This window comes from Nelumbo lutea, chromosome 3, assembly GCF_056320005.1.
Source record: "Nelumbo lutea isolate HS-2025 chromosome 3, American lotus-T2T, whole genome shotgun sequence".
NCBI lineage: Eukaryota > Viridiplantae > Streptophyta > Magnoliopsida > Proteales > Nelumbonaceae > Nelumbo > Nelumbo lutea.
This window is the reverse complement of record NC_142686.1, coordinates 18,364,540-18,384,495: the sequence shown is the minus strand read 5'-3', so window position 1 is coordinate 18,384,495 and position 19,956 is coordinate 18,364,540. Positions and strand designations below refer to the sequence as shown.

General features: G+C 36.6%; 1 protein-coding gene across 1 annotated transcript; it reads left to right on the top strand.

The window, feature by feature from the left end:
• Positions 1 to 12,864: 12,864 nt before the first annotated feature.
• LOC148863332 (protein LONGIFOLIA 1-like) lies at positions 12,865 to 19,720 on the top strand. Its single transcript, XM_088980914.1, has 5 exons — positions 12,865 to 14,211; positions 14,832 to 14,899; positions 14,997 to 17,138; positions 17,216 to 17,366; positions 18,724 to 19,720. The coding sequence occupies exons 1-5, from the start codon at positions 14,058 to 14,060 to the stop codon at positions 19,536 to 19,538; spliced, it is 3,330 nt and encodes a 1,109-aa protein (XP_088837040.1). The 5' UTR covers positions 12,865 to 14,057; the 3' UTR covers positions 19,539 to 19,720.
• The last annotated feature ends 236 nt before the right edge of the window (positions 19,721 to 19,956 follow it).

Sequence of the window (19,956 nt, the reverse complement as noted above, 5' to 3'; positions counted from 1 at the left end):
ATGGTAATTTCTATTAAGTAGGTATTTATATTTTACATTTGACAGACTTGAAGATTATGAAATAATAATACTAACTAATACATGTGATTAGAAAGAACAGATCACTTGAAGATTATCGAATCTTTCATGTAGTTTCTTAAACTTATTTAGGATCTCTCATGTAGTTTCCTGAACATTGAAAAGAACATTTAATGGATTTCTATACTTATTTAGGATCTTTCATGTAGTTTCCTGAACTTTGCCACGGGGGCTTCCTCCCCTTTTGCTAGGTCCTCAAATTTATGAGACCTATAACATTGAAAGATTACTGAATCGTATCACTACATCACATGCAAATCATAATATATGCAATGGTTCAAGTGTTGCTTGGTTGACTTCATTGGTAAGTTTTTTTTTTCATTTAAGTTTAGTTTTCTTACCTTTTTAGAACCTTTAATTTACTGATTTTTATTTTCTTTTTGTAGGTTGTAGACATGTGATCTTTGGACAAATATGCACTAGGGAAAGTTTTTGCTTCAACAATAAAGTAAGTTTCTATTACCTGGATTTTTGTAGGTTGTAGTTCTTTGCTAATAGAAAAAAAACCAGTACCTATTCTTTGGATTTTCCACTAGATTCAAAACATACTTTGTTGGATTTGAAGCAAGGCTACCCATTTGAATTTGGTGCTGTCAACCTTAAGGAATCCCAACTAGATGGATGTTTTGGATGTGACTAAATCAACATTCCACTTGGAGTTTATCCATGTGGAGAGATGGTATTGTCCACCATTGAAGTTTGAACTCTTTAGTTAGTAAGCCAATCCCATTATTAGAGCCTTTCGGCCTCATGTTTGTTAATGAAAAGGGAAACCCAAGAAGAAGAAAAGGGTTTTCTCTCCCATTGAATGGCTGACAATTAGCAACACGTGGAGTCCTTTTGGGCTGCCATTGTAACTGAAAACCAGTTCCAATGTAAAATTACAGTCAACAGCCATTAGCTAATAGCTCTGTAGCCTCCGTACAATACAAAGATAAAACAAGAGGTTTTTCCCAAAGACATCATGGAGAACAAGTGAAATAGAGCATTTTTAATAATATTCTAAGACCAACAATTTCTTGAATAACTTTTTATTGATAAATGGTGGTGCTTTTCGATAGTAAAATATATACAATGATGACATACAACAAGTATAGTCACTATGTGTATATATAGTCAACCCAATTCTGCTCCTTTATCCCTTTATAGAGTTGAACTACAACTGCACAGTCTTCCTCTGATGCAATAGGTATTCCCCCCCTCCCAAATCAAAGCTTCTTATTAATTCTACCACAAGCTAGGGAACCAGCCAGTGTAGGTCGCTACTTTTTAAATCACTGTGTGTGTTAGTCATATTTCTGTGACTTGAGTGGTTTTATGGATGGAAACAACTTTGAGATTGAGAAAAAAAACTCTTGATTTTACCAAAGCTTGTTTTGCAAGGATTATTAGCGAAGCTTGGTTTGCAACCAGGACAAATTTCATTCAACTTTTACTAAGACAAAAATTATATTTAAGCTTTACTTTTCTCTTACTACAAAATTGGTTGGTTGTTTGCAAACTTGTTTTTGTGGTGGAATGATGTTAGTAAGATTAAATTAATTTAATGGATTTTATGGATGCAAATACTTTGAGATTGAGAAAGAACCTACATTGGCTTTGACCTCATATAGGACTACTGAAACTAAACTTCAAATAGTTCTTTTTAGGCAATTAAGACCTATCCAAGGTGGGGGAGTGCTTTTAAAAATCATGAAGGAACCACTAGTCTACTTAGGGCCCATGTGTACTGAACTTCAGTCAAGCTAAGATTCGCTCTTTACTACTAGGTTTACAATTTGGTAGATCTTTGGCATGCATTCTCCAATGAATTGGAAGGAGATTCCAAATTGGTAATAGGATAGATGAATGAACAAAGAGGGGACCTTAGTTCAATATTACATTAGAGAAGAGCTGAGGTCCTTTATGTCCATATCAAATTTCTTTTTCAGGTAGGTTCAAAGATATGTTAACTTAGTGGAGGTGAATTTGTTAGAGAGGGCATAATGGGGAAAATATGCATTGTAGTCTTGCTATTTAAGGAATGCAGTTGTGTGTAATGGGGAGCTTGTTGACTAGCCAAGTGAAAATTGTTTCTGATTGCTGTGTAATTTGAATTACACCTTGTTGGTTTATTAATAAAGTCTGATATGATTACTAATAAAAAATGATTAACAATAAGCTCCCAAATAACTGAGAAAGATCCCATTTCAATCTTGAGAAATATATAATCTAAAAGGGCCATTACCCTATGATTGTCCTGACTCTCTTGGGTCTGGAGACAGGTAGAATGGACATGGAACTAAACCTTGCTTTTTTTTTTTCTCTTTATCTCTTCGTTTTCCATTGCCCAAAGTGGCTACTCTTAGACTAAAATCCATATTCTCTCACACTTATCAATTTGAGATTTTACCATTGCACCAAGCAATTGCCACTAACATGAGACCTATATAATCTCATATTTTGAAACTGTTGAAGATCTAGTTTGTCTATTCACCACATATTGCATTCTAGGTTAGATTATGTCACTGGTACTAGACATGTTATTATACAGTACTATATGATGGAAACATTTAGGATCTCCAATTGCCTCACACCCACTTTTAAGCATTTTCCAACTCCAAACCTACTGCAAACACTGATGTCTAAAATGGGCTATAACCAATCACTAGTGAATAAGCTAGTGTTCAGTAAACATGAGACCCACATGGGCCCATACCACATTCGGGTCTCATGTGTATGAAACACTGGTGTGTTCACTTGTGGTTGGTTACATAGCCCATTTTACATGCTAGTGTTTGAAGTAGATCCCGATTGTATTTTTCTAAGCACATCGTATCTCAATCTATGTATACTGTACATTAGTAGATTGCTTTTACTTTTAGGATCTGTTTAACATCGGTTTTTCAATATTAAGCTTCCATATCTTCATTTATCAACATATTTAATTCTTTATCCAAAACGATCACTCTCCTTATTCACACTTTTTTATTGGAGTTTGCGTTGCATAAGTAGAAGTATATATTTATAATTTTTGTGTTTCTCCTTTATGAGTGGTTAATTAGTCTGTGACCAACACCAACTAATTTGAATTCAAACCTATTAATTAGTCTATGACAGTTTTTCCATCCACCATAGAATTCATTATTTTCTCTTGACAATCCATTTGAAGATTGTTTAAGCTAAAATTGGATCTTTTCAAGTTGAAACTCAAATGGCATGATTCAACGATTTTTGATGTCTTGTGCTTGAATAATGTGCAACTTGTAGGTTCCATTATTTTGCAACAGTTTTGAGGAATTGTACATGCACACATGACACAACTACTCATTGTTGCTTGTATTGTGATTTCTGATTGTTCTTCATATATGTTGATGGCTATATAGTGCATACTAAATGGTTTTGTCCCTTAAAGAACTCCCAAATCATTTCCTCTGTTTTAATACTATTTTGTTGAAAACATGAAATTGCCAACATCTTACTTTCAGGAACTTTACAAGAAGGTAAATGACTCCATGTAAATCATGTATGCCCTGTGAATCCTCAGAGTTACCATTAGGATATTGGACATAGTTGTTCAAGTCATCAATACCTCATTGGATGTTTATTAATACATAAACTTTTTTGAATAAACTATGAAACATGTATGTGTACATGTTAAACCTTTATGGAAACTTGTTAGGTGCTCTTCTGCATAGTATTAACTATGGCTTGGATTAGAGCGACAATGAATCAACTAGCCATTTTGTCCTCTTTCATCTTCAGATGTTGAAATTGAAAACAATTGTTTTACTAAAGAGGTTGCTTGTTGACAGGGTTGGGGCCAAACATGCTTTATCTTCTTCACCTTCTGCAAGGAGACAAATTTTAGCAGTTTAGATGGGAGAGATGATCACTTGATAAGGCAGAAATAGGATGGAAGTTTACATAAGTCCATTAGGAACCTTGTTCCAAAATAACCACTGTTAAAATTTGCTTCATCTTAGATCTACTTTGAATCTCAATCAACAAATCCATTGAAACTTCAATTTGAAAAGCCATAACCCTTTTTCACAAACTGCTTTGGCCCTTTGATTTGTCAAGTAGGTGGTGCCAGAGTTGTCTGTCATAGGTAAAGCCCATTTGGGTATTTACCTCTCCATCCATGTATGATTTCTATGTAGTCATTATTGTTGAAAATTGCCCTATTCTATTCTTTACCTACTCTGCTTTCCATACACAAATCTCCACCATTTGCCATATCCGGTCCATGCAAAGGACAAGCTACAGAAAACCATGATCACATTCTACAAAAAAATTAATCTCTTTTAATCCATTAGATTGCTATTTTATTTAACTTATTAGATATTTTCAATTGGGAGGTTCTGTGCACAACAATACCTACTTTTATGATTTCCAAGACAAAACTGAGGTATAAAGATTGTTTGAGAAACAACCATGGTTCCAAATATACCCAATAACTTATGAAGGATCTATTGCTGATTGTCCATAGAACTTTGAAAGTTTGAATAGATTTAGCCTTCTTTATGTGTGGCCTAGGTTTTTAGTTTGAAAGTTTGAATAGATAGTCATCGAATTGAAAGGTTTTTAGTTTGGGAAAATCTATGATGTGGAAATATGGTATGTGAAGAGTTTTGGCCAATCAAAACCCACCCATGAATTTTGATAAATAACACCTGATTAGCTACCACGTTTATGTTTCCAATTGACTGGTCAGAAAATTTTCAGATATCATATCTTCTCCATATCATAGTCAAACCCTTTTAGTTTTTACTGTGATTGATGATGTTTTAGGCTATGTTTGGTTTTTAGTTTTTAATATCTATTATGTAAGATCTCTCTCTATTTATCTATCTATCTTTAAGCCATCTATTATTAGATCCAAAGATATAATATTATATCTAGTTTTTATTAACAAGATGTATTTGTTTTTTCATGAATTTGTTAACATGGAGGATATTGAAGATGTATACTTTGGATTTTGATGAAGATTTTGGACATCATAGAGTGAAATGATTTTTTGTTGGTTTTTGGACTTATCCATTATGGATCTATGATTTGAAAGTGACAATTATATATATAAACATTTTATGATAAATTTGTTTTATATGAAAATGGTTTATTTGGTTAAATTTTATAATTATTTGATTTTTTTAATTAAATATATAATATGCATTTGATATAAAGGACATGATGAAATTGATATTTATTGATATAGGTCCAATTACCATTATATAATAAGCAACATCTTTTTTTGTTGCTTCATTTTTATTATTTTTTAGCATGCATGTGAATGCGTTTAGACATTTAATGGCACTTGTAAATGCCACTAAAACCTAAATGAATAAAATGATTAAGACTCTTTAGTGGCAATTATAAATTCTACTATACAGATAAGTATTTAAAAATGTTGCTTTTATGGTACCCTTATAGTGACACTTATAATTGCCACTATAGCGGTTGCTATTTAGTGGCACTACGAATTGCCACTAAATGTGCCAATAAATGCCATTGTTAAATTTAAAAATGGCATTTGAAACTGCCATTAAAGGAGGAAGAAAGCGCCACTAAAAATGATTTTTGTCGGCATTTATATAAGTGCCACTAAAATTTGGATAAACGCCACTGAAAGCAAGTTTTATTGGAATTTATTTAGGTGCCACTAAAAATGGGATAAACACCACTAAAACTTTTAATGACTCAGATATCAGTGGCGTAATTTCTAAATGCCGCAATACCCTTTAGTAGCGTTTTTACTTATCTTTAGCAGCATTTTCAAATGTCGCTAAAAATCACTTTTCTTGTAGTGCAGGCTTGCCTTTTTTGGGGGAGGGGCGGGGGACCGGGGGTTCATCGGGCTACACAACAGGGGTGGCCCATCTTCCATATCCATAACCCTCTCAACCCTGGTGGTTGTGGGATTCGATCCCAAGTCTCTATTAGAACAAGCCAGCCATCAGTGAATAGGGCTTGCCGATTGAATGGCATAGATTTATTAAACAGTAGAAGTTTAAAGAAAAAAAAATTGGTGGTTTATTCAAGTGCTGGACCAATTCAACCAAGGGGTGTTGCTCCTTCTGACCAAGACAACTTGTAGATGTAGTTGCCAACTTTCTACGGCCTTCACACAATGTCTGTGCGCAGTGCGCATAATTCAACCTTTCGCGTCATTTGAAATGATTCTTCCATTGAGAATCAAGAGAACCGTCTTATAACTAAGGCTTTCTATCCATCACACTGCACTGTTCTTTCCACTCATAGGTCGGTCATAGCCTACCTTGAATTGGCACGTCTCTCACCTCCCATCTTTTCCATCGGTTAGAATGCTCCCTCATGAGTCATGAGGGTTGAGGGAGGTCCCATGTAACCCATCATACTATGTAAGAGAAGTGACGTGGATTGCATTGCGACATGGCAAAAGTATTCTACAATCCATGCTGGCAGTACATCATGGCTCCACGTGGCCATATTTGCATCATCTTTTGTCATAAATATATGGATATTTGCTTTTCTAGTAGGGAACCTTGGCCTAACTTCTCATTGTTTGTATGTGAAAACACACACCATTTCGTGGGTGTGGGCCAAAATAGTACCATGCCCTAAATCATACTACACTTGACTCTCAGATTCAACCCTAGCCCAATTCATACATTGGAGGCCTAGTCCATTCAGTGGACCAAAGCACAACTGATTTAGGTATCTGGATCATAATAGGCTTAAGCTTCAAGTTTCTTCATTTCTGGATTATAGGTGAATGTGCCAAAACAAAACCCTAATATTAATTATCATTGCTGGATTGAAATCCAGCCAAAAATCCTTTTGGCCTCTTATGATCCAGATACCTAAATTGATAAGATCAAGAGATAAAGCATGAAAGGAAAGCGCAAGATCATCACTAACAGCATGTGAACAAGTCAGTAGACTTTACACATTGGACACTGGACAATTGAATCAGTCAAGTTTGGGCTATGGCCTCTCTAAAGGTGGATGCCCTAAAAATGTGAAAGTGGCTCTATTCCTTACCATGAGTCACATGTACGGAAGAAGCAACACAGAGGACAGTTGTAATTTCTGACCATCTGTTCCCTTAATCCACGACTTTGCTTCCCATCTTCTTTGTTCCCACCATCGTCATCTTCGTACCAAGAGTTGGTATTGAACTTTTGGCATGAACCAAACAGGATCAGAACCACATAACATCATGCCCTTGAATTTTTCAAAGGGATATTACATCCGGGAGGTGTGAGGGCTTGGTGAGGAGCATAACAATCTTAGGCTCAGGCCCACAGCAACCAAGTGGGCCCATTATGAAACAAACCAAAGCCGGAAAGCCCCCCCTAAGCCACAATAGTGGGCCAAATAACTGTCTCTATTAGCATTGAGAGCTGAGGTGTGAGGTGTCTTAGACAATTTTTTCAGTTCCCTTAACAGAAGCATTTGTTAAATGATCTGAGTACAATCAAGTTGGCATATGAGACAGATGAATTGGGGTCCACTTCACCTAGAAATCAATTATGTGGTCTGTTTTTTACTTGCCATGCTTTAGGGTGCAATTAAATTAATCAAATTTCTGTTATTGAATTATGTTACTGTCTCACTCACCAAACCATTCCAAAGAATCATGCTTCATATTTTCTGCACTTTGCTTCTAATTTCTACAATTCCATCCATAATCTGGAAATTAGGGGTGTTCATGGTCTGGTTCAGTGTGGTTTAGAGAAGATCTCAGACCATACCAGTAAATTACAGTTTGAGAAATTTCTAAATCGAATCAAACCGTTTTATTACAGTTTGGTACAATTTCTAATACGATTTGAAGACTTTGGACCATTCTATGATTTTTTGGGGCTTAACCCAATTAGAAAGCCCAAATAGCTCCCCTAAAACTTAAAATTTTTATTTATTATTTTATTATAAAATAAAGAATTCACTATATATTTATAATTTTACGCATTCCATTCAAATATATTATATATAATGTTTATATATCATATATTATAATAATTTATATATAACATTTCGGTTTACGATTTGATTCAGTTTATAAAATTCAATAAACCAAACTGAAACCACAAATCATAATTTAAAAAATCCTCAACCGAACCAAACTGTTTATAAGTATAAACCAAACAAAACCGCAAATTTAACTTGGTTCGATTTGATTTTGCGATTTGAATCGTATAATGAACACTCCTATGGACAATATAGCAACAATATCCAACTAATATCACGTATTATTTTAGTCAAGTTGGTCGGTATTTGAGCAAATGGGTAGGACCCATCTTCCACAAATAGATAGGATAGGAAATTTCTTGCTAGCTCTAATGCATTAATGGATAGGCCCCACTTTGGAAATATGACATAATCAGACCACTTTAAAAGTAAATAGGTGGATATGGATGGTTGATATCATCATATCACAACATGAATTTTGATTAGGGTTAATCGAACTGGTTCTTCTGTTTTTTGCAATATTTCGAATTAATTCAGTTTTTTTACTAGTTCGATTCTTTGATTTTTTATATTTATAATACATATTATAAATAAAGTTAACCGTAGGTTTTTTCTCTAGGTTAGCAAAAACTAAATTAGTCTTTTGTTTTTTGTTTTTTGCAACATTTTAAACCAAAACTCAATCGGATTCCTTCGATTTTTCGGTTTTTGATGAACACCCTAGTTTTAATATAAGTGATCTCCATGTGGGATCTATCCATGTTACATAAATCCTCATGTCCAGATATTGAGGGCTAAAAGGTGCAAAATCAAATTAAATTTTGGTTCAGGTCTAACCTTTTTGTGACATTTCTGTTTTGGGGTTGCTTGAGTGGTGAAGCAAACTCTTCACATGTAGTTGCAGCCATAAATTTGTTATATGCGCTTATTCTATTCAGTTCATGGGCAAAAAGAAGCTATCCACATACTTCACAACTCATTTATTATATGCGCTTTATTAAGTGAAAGATAAAAACTGCAAATAGATATGGTTTTGAGTTTTGACTTCAAACCCAGAGTCTTTTTCTTGCATCCTAAGCTTTGATTCATATTAAACTTCAATTACCCTCCTCTGTAAAAGGAAAAGAAAAGGAACCTTCCTTCCCCACCTTCCAACAAAGCTCTAATGTGGAACTCTCCCTTTTACAAAATCTGGGCTGCTTGTTGGAACTCCTTGGGTTGTTATATAGATAAATGATTGATGCTTTTGGTTCTCCTAAGATGTAGTTTCTCTCTCTCTCTCATTGTTTTAGAATTATTTTGATCAGGTAAACTTTTTAGGTGTGATATGATCCGATTTTGTTGACTGTTAAGCCCTATTCATTGATGTGGGTATTGCACATGGTGATTTGGTGGAGAATATTCTTGGAAAAAGTAGGGAACCGTCATGTGCCAATGAAAGTGCCTTCTGATAAAAATAATGTGCCAAACAAAGTGGGCAAATAACTAATGTGCCTTGTTTTACATGGGCAAGGATTATCATGATAAGTTAGTTCATGCTGCCTATTGATGTTAAGTCATCATCCATGTGATACCTCCACTTCATGCATGTGATGATGCATCCCTGATCCCTCATTCAAATCCTCCCCATCTCAACAATCACCATCTATTGCTTTACTTACAGGGGCATATCCAGGTCCATAAACATGGATGTCTATTTTGTGTATGTATGCACTCATCTACATGTCTACATACATGCATACATGCCTGAAAACAAATTTCCCAATCATAGAGCACCAATGATTATGTTCCTAATAAATTTGATGAAATTATTTCCCTTTCAGACAATTTGGAAGAAACTTCAACAATACAACAATCATATACTCAGTTTCTTTTTCAAGAGAACTGATAAATGAAATGAATAGATAAGGCTACATAGATTATTTTCTGAGAAAACTCATTTACCTTAACTTTGGGGAAGGGTAAAATTACTCTTTTTCCCCGTTTCTTCTGATTAGTTTTTGGTTTGGTGTGGCTGTTTGGGAAAGTTTAGAAATCCTTTTCAACTTCATCATGTAGCCTCTCAAGCAAATCCCCAACAAAAATGTTCCTTCTTATTAAATCAATAAAAACTAAATTAAACAATTTACTGTCTAACCTTATTTCTACAGTTGACAGCCAATCAAACATTCCACTTCAGCCTAAAAAAATATTAGTAAGTTTAGAAATGTAATCTATTGCAGAAGGATCAGCAATGCATTCAAAGTCTTCTAGCTAGCCTCTGGCTTATATTAAATAATTGGCATAAATAAAATATTAGCAATGCCGAGTTACTAATTACCATAGATTACAAGTAGTAAGCAATTATTTTTGTTTGATTTTTAGATTAACAAAATATGCCAAAAATTTTGACAAAATGAACAATTAGTTAAGGAAAGAGGAAAGAAGAGATGACCCACATTGCATTATGGGTGGGCTGGTGAGAGGCAGGCAGTGTTTGACAAGGCCTAAGTGTTGTGGGCATCCATGTGCCTCACGAATCTCCTACACCATTCTAATTCCCTGTGACACAGCCTAGAGGGTGGAAAGGGCAACAACAATGGAATAGAGATCAACTATTAGAAACTTCTCATGGAATTTCCAACTTGACCCAAATACCCTCATTTTCTTATCCTTTCCCAACATTACTTTACCAATCTTAATTACAAGTTAAATGATGCTCCCTTTTCCCTCAAAATATTTATTAGTTTGTTTGTTATCTTGTCACTACAGTTATAGAGTCCCAAATAAGAGCTGTTTGAAGGTGATTTGATGGGATTTTCCCTAATTAATAGTGAAAATGTATCCTGAATATCATTCTATACGAATTTAGTCATGGGTATCTTTTATTTTTTTTCCATTGGGGTTTTGGCCCTTTTATCAAAAATAGGAATGTGCTTGGATCAGCACTCAATGAGTTACACTATTCCAGCTTTGGTTGCAACTAAAATGATGAAAGGAAACCGAATTTTCCTCATAAAACAATACTCAATAAGGAATAAATTATTTCCCGAATTCTTTTGGTTTTCTGTTAAACTTGGAAAGGAAAACCATTTTCCTACAATATCTACTAACTTTTAGGAAAACTTCTGTTTTCCATCTCCATCTTCAATCAAATATCAGAAAATATCATTTTCTAAAATAATTGTTCATATCAAGAGGACCACATCCTGGAGCAACACTTGGTGGGTTTCACCAACTTAGCCATTCCATATTAAGAGTTTGTGTTAATATATAATGCTTTATAATTTAATTCTTCAGTACTCTAACACATACACACACAAAAAAAAAAAAAAGAACCAAATTCCCACCATCTTGACAAGTTCTTAAGCAAAGAATCCACAAGAGCTACTGCATATTGTTCTTGTGCAGGTTATTACTAATCAAATGAATCCAAACACATTCTGCTTTCTGCTTCCTGCTTCCTGACGAGCCAATAGCCAGGTACACTCCCTATGATGAACAAGAACACCCCAAATAATGTGAGCACTCTGTGTTGGGTGTATAGACACACTTATGTGTAATCTTGCTATTTAAGGGAATTTTCGAAAAAGTATAAATTGCTTCATCCACAACATTATCTGTGACAACTAGACACAAATACTCTCCTGCTTGAAATTTTCTCATTCTCTGAGGAACCATGGTCCTGCACTCTGAAAATTTTGCTTATTTTGTACACATATGGAAACTTCGCAGCTCAGAAAAGCAGGTTGTTTGAAGGGTGCATTGCACTCAGTTTCACTCTGTCATCTTATTCCAGAGCTCTTCCAGGTATCAGTGAGTTGGAGTTGGACCACATTTGCTCAAGTACCATCAAGAGGATGGATGAACAGCTGCAACCAGAGAATAAAAATTCTGAAAGTACACTACAAGTTCTCAAGCTCTGTCATTTTTTGTTTTCTGCATTAACAGGGGATGTTATTGCATTATACACTTAATTCCCCACAAAAAGAAAAAAAAAATCAAGATAAAACAAAAGCAGTGCAGTTAAGAACTCTTTATACTCCCAAGAAACAAATTTCAGCTAGCCCACCAAACAGTGCCAACTCCAATTACACGTCAAGTTAGGAATTAGGGCAAGAGACTAAGGAATTGACTTTCTGGCAAGCCAGAAACATGATTTTAATAGAATGAGGACTGAGGGCCCCACACAAAAAAAAAACACAGTAAATGGGTCACACCATAGAGCTAGAGATTTTTTAGGCAGAATATCAAGATAATAAATTGATAATCACCATGAATCTTTGCTGTCAAGATCATGCAATCCTTTATCCTCCAATTTATTACCTAAGATTGTATTACAACAAATCAATATCATTCATTCATTTGCCCCTTTCTTTGGATCAAGAGAAAGGAATAGTATCAGATAAGATCAAATTCAAGGTTCAGACAAATATAGAAAATAGAAGAACAATAAAACATATACAGCAGTACATTACACTACAATACAAAAATTTTGGCATGCATTCTTGCTTGTTTCTGGGTTTGTGGTCAAACTTGAGATTCTACTGAAGGGTCTTTTGGTAATTACAAGCAGAGATCGTTGAAAAAGGTATGTAGACTTTTGCAGGTTTTCCACTTTTCAGAACAAAAATCCACGCTACTCCCTCTAGTTTCTGACAGAACTCACATGCCCATGTAGACAGATCTACTGATTCAGACCCACCCACATTATCTACTCACATGGAAGTGTGAGAAAGAGACCAAACCGGATCTGGCCCACTCACACAACTTCGCCTTCAAGTTCCCAACTCATCAAGCAATTCCCCCCTCTCTCTCTCTCTGTCTGTCTGCTTGGAGTATCAGATAAGAAGTCATAATAAAAATTGAAGCTTTGCCAAGTCTCACTCTCATCAGATTCACTCGCACATTACCCAATACCCATATAACGAATCATCCCATCTTCTTCCACTGCCTGTCTTTAAGAGAGCCAGAAGACAGCCACAACATTTTTTTAACTTTTCGCTGAGGAAACCCAGAAAACATATCTTCTTGGGTTCAGAGAGTTTTCTCTGCACCTTGCATTGATACATAGACAGTGGCGGGAGGGATAAATGTAGCCTGTAGCCTGTAGGTGTTGGGTCCTTCCACGTTTTCTCCTTTTCTTCTGGGTTCTTGTGTGTTGCCACACAAGGCATTGTCTGGCATCTTCTATGAAACCCAAGAAGGTTTCTTTCTTTTCCATTGTACCAGTGGAATGATATTTGACAATGGAGAAGTGATTTTGGGTATTGGGTCCCTTTATTCTTTTGTTTTTTCCTCCATTCTATCTGGTACTCGTTATTGTCTTGGGGTAGTCCTATAAACTCCGACGGACGTTATAAATAAAGTATGTAATAGAAGGAAAACACTGCTTTTTTTTTTTTTTTTGTAGTTTAATTGCAGAGTTAGGGTGGGAATTTGAAGAATCCAAAATTTTAAATTTTCTTAGCTGTATTTAGCTGTGGAAAAGAGTGGAATTTGAGGCCTGTAGCCGTAAGAAAAACATCCGGAATGGTGAAGAATCATGTTTTGGTGCGTCTGGAGGAATTAATTTCATTTTAACCAGTTTCATGACAGGTGGAGCGTGTTCTGGCAGATTCAGTATTTGTCATTTGCTTGATCGTAGGAGGAGCCTTGCATTTATGAGGCTTTTTACTGTCGAATAAAAAGCTAGTTTTTGCCATCTTTTGCAAACTTCCGTAGGAAGGAGGGAAAGAAAGAAAGAACAGGAATTAACAGATTAATGCTTATTGAGATTTGGGTTCCAGGGCTATAAGAATCAGTGAGGTCTACGAAACTTTGCTCCCTCTAATGCGTTTGGAGGGAATCTCTTTTGTTTCCAAGTGATTCTGCAACAAAACTCCATTTTTCTCTTGTTCCAAGAATTTTTTAGCCAAAACAGCAACTTCAAGTTTCAACTTTGAAGAGGGCCTTGGGTTTTGCTTTTCTTGGAAGCGGAGTCTGAAAGTAACTGGCCTAGAAAGAGGGTGTCATGGAGATTTAGAAGGTCTGAACTGCTTTATAGTTGAAGAAAGGAGGTTGTGAAGATGTCTGCCAAGTTTTTACATGAGTTAGCAGATGATAATTCAAATCTGAAGAAGCAAATAGGATGCATGACTGGGATCTTTCAACTCTTTGACCGTCACAACATCATAACAGGCAGGCGCCTCACTGGCCACAGCCACAAGAGGCTTCCATCAGGTAGCCCTTTTACTGTTTTTCTTCTTTAGTGATTTATATGAGTTATTTCATCTCTGCTGCTCAATCTTTTTAAGTTTAATGGAATATAGTTTATCATGCCTTTCATGATTTAATGATAGCTTTAAATTTTTTTTCCCAAAAAGTTTCTGTTAATATCTGAGAAATACCCTGATTGTGTTTATTTTTCCAGCATTTCTAACTTGTTCAACTCTTTTTATTTTTAGCCCCATCCAACCCAAAACACACATACAAAAGGAAAAAAAAAAACATAATTTTTAAAACCGCCATTAATTTGATTTTAACTATTCTTGCTTAAATGGGTTAATGGTAACAAAATATCCACAATCCGCCTACTTTAATGTTCAAAGCAGTTTCTATTAGTTGCTGAATTTCTTAACATACAGAGAGCACTTGTACCTATTCTTAAAGGCTTTTCTAAATTAAATTCATCTGTGCATAGAGAATGCTTTTCCATAAAGTATGTCAAGTGTCCTTGCAGAACCTACTTCATCATGGGGTTGGTAATGGATCTATTTGTTAGTTTGTTAAGTTTCATGCTCATGACTGACATACTATTGGTATCCCTACTTTCTGAGTTTAATGCTTTGGTTCCTGCATAGGTATTTCTCACATAAAAAATGGAAGCTTTCGGGTTGAGCCTAATAATGATTATCTACAGACACATACTGTAAGAACTCTAAATTCCATTGCTTCACCATATTTAGTTTTTCATATCTGATATTTCTTTTAGAAGGTATAAAGGTATATTTGACTTGCAATTGCAGGAAAAAGATTCCAACAAAAATACGAATGAGAACCAAAGAGTTTCTATTGAGTCATCCAGGGCTTCCTTTTCATCTTCTTCTTGCTCTTCTTCTCTGTCTTCTATGGACTGTAACAGAGCTGCTCAACTAGAACACCCTTCATTTGACCGATCCATTTTTTCAGAAACGCCTCAGAGGGAGCCAACTTCCATTGAACCCAATGCTTCCCCACAGCTGCGTAGGCAACCTATTGACTTCCGTGATGTTGTGAAGGACTCAATCTACAGAGAACCCCGTAGTCTATCAGTTAAAACTACAACCAAAGAGGGTACAGTAAGCCGTACTGTGAAGCACAGAGATTCACCAAGGCCTCTGCAGTTGACTGGGTCTTATGGGGTTGGAACAAATGGGAATCAGAAGGTGCCTGTTGATTTCAATGAATCGGTCAGAGTTCTTGTTAAACTTCGAGAAGCTCCTAGGTATTTTAATGAAGTTAAAGAATCACCAAGATCATCATATGAAGCTAGAGAAGGGCCTTTGTTTTTAGCATCCAAAGATGCTCCACGGTTCTCTTATGATGGACGGGAGATACCTCGTGCATCTTTTGAATCACGTGACACCTTCAAATCCAGTGCAAAGCTCAGAGATCTCCCAAGGCTGTCATTGGACAGCAGGGAAGGTTCCATGAGGAGCTCTAATTCCAATTCAAAATCAAATTCTATTCTGAAGGATTTGCAGAGGGGTAGTAGTGACTCTAACAGTAGAGCCACAAATTCACAGAAAGAACTGGGAACTTGCAAAAGACCTCCTAGTGTTGTGGCAAAATTGATGGGCTTGGAAGCATTGCCAAATTCTACCCCTGCCACAGATGATCAAATGACCTTGATTAAAACCTGCTATGTTGAAGATCGTGAGTCCTTCACTGGGTCATTGAGAACAGTTGATGAAAGCAAGCCATTTCGATTTTCTGGTTCCCCCAGAAGCTCCCTCAAGGACCCCAACTCACCAAAGTTGAAAAGTCCTGATTTGGTCATGAAACCCTTTTCTAGTTCAAGGTTTCCAATTGAGCCAGCTCCGTGGAGACAGCCTGATGGGGGCAGTAGTCTTCAGAAAGCTGTACTCAGGAATTGGGAAGTCCCTGCCAGGACATCGAACTCCTCTCCTTCTGTTTATGTTGAGATTGAGAAAAGGTTGAAAGAGCTCAAATTTAAACAATCAGATAAGGATCTCAGGGCACTCAAACAGATACTAGATGCAATGCAGGCTAAAGGGCTCCTGGAGACCGAAAAAGAAGAACATCAAGCTACCAAACTTGTGTCTAAGAGAGAATATAACAACCAAAACCTCACCAATTTCGATGAGAATCCCAGATTGGCAAACAGGAGAGAGCCACAGGTTAACCACTCTACTTCTGTTACAATCAAGGGGACTAGTCCTTCACGGAATTTTGAATCCCCAATTGTGATCATGAAACCGGCAAGACTGATCAACAAATCAGGTATTCCTGCTTCATCAGTTATTCCAATTGATGGTTTATCAGGTATTCATAGGAGTAGTGATTCTTTGGATAAAAAAAGAGGCACTCTTAACAACAGAGTGGCTAAGGACCTACCCCCTAAACAGAATCTTAGAGACCCCACCAGTCGAACTCTCAGTCCAACAGATAAGAGAACTAATGGCAGGAACCTAAGATCAACACAGATATCAACAAATCCTCGGCAGCGTTTCAGGGAAAACAATGATATCTCTGGAAAGAACTCGGGATCTGTTAGCCCAAGACTGCAGCAGAAGAGGTTTGAGTTGGAGAAGCAATCTTCCCGCCCCCCCATGCCATCCTCAGATGCAACCAGACCCAGAAGACGACCTGTCAGACAGCCAACAGAATCAGGTTCACCTGGTGGAAAGCTCAGACAAGGGCCTTCCAACTTGCAGCAAAGCGATGATCAGTTGAGTGACATTAGTAGTGAAACCAGACATTTTAGTCATCAAAGGGATGAAAATTCCCAACAATCAGATGGCAATGTTAGCTTGTCCTCACAGATGGATATAGAAGTGACTAGTGCTGACCGATCTGCTGATATCAATTGTAATTTCCTTGGACAAGGTAGCCAGAGTCCATCAAGGAATGTTGCCAACAACTCAGTTTCTAGCTTAAAACAGAAGGTAAGTGCGCTTAATTTCATCCAGTTGGTTCAATTTACTAGTGCGTTTCATAACATGTTTAATGCTTTCTCCTTCAGAAATCATCAGGGAGGCTAAGTGAAGATGGGCCATTAGCAGAGCTTGCGACAGTGGCCCCAGAACAACCAAGTCCTGTCTCTGTTCTTGATGCCTCATTCTACAGAGATGATTTGCCATCTCCAGTGAAGAAGATATCAACTTCCTTTACAGGTAAGGATTGCCATCTTCTGTGTAGTATAAGTCATGAATCAGCATTGGAGAATGTATTGGAAAAAAAACCTCAACACACTGATTTTTATATTGCAATACATTGCTCTACAAGACAATTCCAAGCATGGTAGCTCAGAAATCATAATGTATCTTTTTACTTGCATATATACCAATAAAAAATGCATGCAAATAGACAGTCTATTCTTTTCTCTGCCCCCATGTGACGGTTCAGCCACCATCAGCGCCATCAGCACGCCATCCAAGTGTTTTGGGTTTCGACTAGCCCCATGACACCCAGGCCGTGGAAACTGTGGGCTTAAAAATAAGATAATTCCAATTTTCTTTTGAAACTTAAGAAATAAATACCTCTAGTACTTGGAAAAAAAAAAGATGGTGCCACTTCTTGAAAGTTGAAACCTAAGAAATAAATACCTCTAGCACTTGGAATCCTTGATTGCCATAGTTTTGACGAAGATATATTCTCAATTATAACTGAGCCAAAGGCTGTTTATTTAGCTAAACCTGGATTGAGAGGAATTTTATGTGTAGTGCAAATAGTTTTACCCGATTGCTGAAAAGGGCCTTTTTTAGCTGCATAGCCCTATTTTCTTGTACATCCCAGTCCTTTTCTTGAATAAAATAATTACCATTTCTCAAAAAAAAATAATAATAAATAAAAGAGATATATTTGCATGTCCTGGTTGATGCGCTTTTCATTTGACCATTTTTACGTATATGTTACGCATTTGATGTAAATGTAACCAGAGGTGGAATGTTCTGTCTTCCCTAAATGGAGAAAACACTGACTGGATAGACTTGCATTTCACATGGGTAACTGTTAGAAAACAATCTCTGCCATGCTCCAACCTGATTTTTGTTTCAGTGTTTGATTTCCCATATGAAAATAGATTTGGCATACATGGGTGGGCCATCAAACTTGTTATCACAGAAGATCCATACTTGCTACCAGAAAGGGATGAGTATCAGTGTTGAGCCCAGATAGTGTGTCCAAAATGGTTCTGGGAAACACTTAAAGGTGGCACTTTGAGCATATCTGACAGCTAGGCTTTTATTTTAAATTTACTTTTCAACCATACTATAGTAGTCATTACATGTAGGCATCATCATCATATTATCATCAAGACAACATTTTTTGATATTTTGTTTGTAATAATATTTGTAACCATTAACAGCAACCAAGAAAAAATTATTGACGGAAAAAAATGCTTCTGAACACCATTCCAGAATTCTTCGAAATATAGAGGACTAGAATGCACAGCAAAAACCTAAATTTTTATCATGAAATATACAGCATTTCTGACATATCAAATACTCGTGGATTTTATCTTGGATACAGATGATGAGACAAAGCATTCTGAAGACAATCCCGGCGAAGGGGAATGGGATCCAGTTCAACTTGATCTCTCATCTGACAATTTGGTCCATAATCCTAGCTCTGAGATCAACCGTAAGAAATTGAAAAATATTGAGCACCTTGTTCAGAAACTTGCACAACTGAACTCCAATCACAATGAGGCTACTACAGATTACATTGCATCACTGTGTGAAAACGCAAATCCGGATCACAGATACATCTCTGAGATATTGTTAACATCCGGTCTTCTACTAAGAGATCTTACCTCAGGCTTGACAACTTTTCAGCTCCACCCATCAGGCCATCCAATCAATCCTGACTTGTTTTTCGTCCTAGAGCAAACTAAGGGAACCAATGAGCACAGCCTGGAAAAGGTTGGAAGATGCAAACCCAGTAGGGAGAAGCTCCATCGGAAGCTCATGTTTGACACCGTGAATGAGATTCTTGTGAAGAAGTTGCCTCCCTCTGAGCCGTGGCTCCGAGATAATAAAGTGGGTCGGAGGACCCAGAATGCACAGCAGCTTCTAAGAGAGCTGTGTTCTGAGGTAGAACAGTTCCAAGCTAACAACTTGGTCTGCAAGTATGACGACAATGATGATAATCTTAAAAGCATATTATGGGAGGATGTGATGCATCGATCAGATAACTGGTCAGATCTTCGTAGTGAAGTTGCGGGCGTGGTCTTGGATGTTGAACGCTTGTTATTTAAGGATTTGGTTGACGAAGTAGTGGGTGGAGAGGCAGCCAGTCTCAGAGCAAAGACCAGTAGGAGATGCAGGCAACTGTTTGTCAAATAGATCTTTTTTTTGGGTTTCCTGTTTTCATTTCCTTTTTTTTTTGTGGTGAGGGGTGGGGGGTAAAAGCATAATAATCCATCCATGGATGAAACCTGCAGTTCTTTTGCTAGCTTGTAAAGAAAGAGAAATCTTTTCAGCATTTATGACATAATTAATTAATGATCAATAGTTGAATACACAAAGATCCATGTTGTCCATTCTTTTTCCTGTATCATCGTCCGGTCTCGTTCAATTAATCTTAAAACCTTGTTCTTCTTTGTCTTGCTTCGTTGTTCAATCTCTCTCTCTCGTTAATAAGTTAATACTACTGGAAAATAGGTTGATATACACGTACTGATTTTGGTGTTCTTCATAACTTAACCATATTTCGACTTTAAACCGCGTCAAGTAATTGCACTTCCTTCCCTGCGTCAGAAAA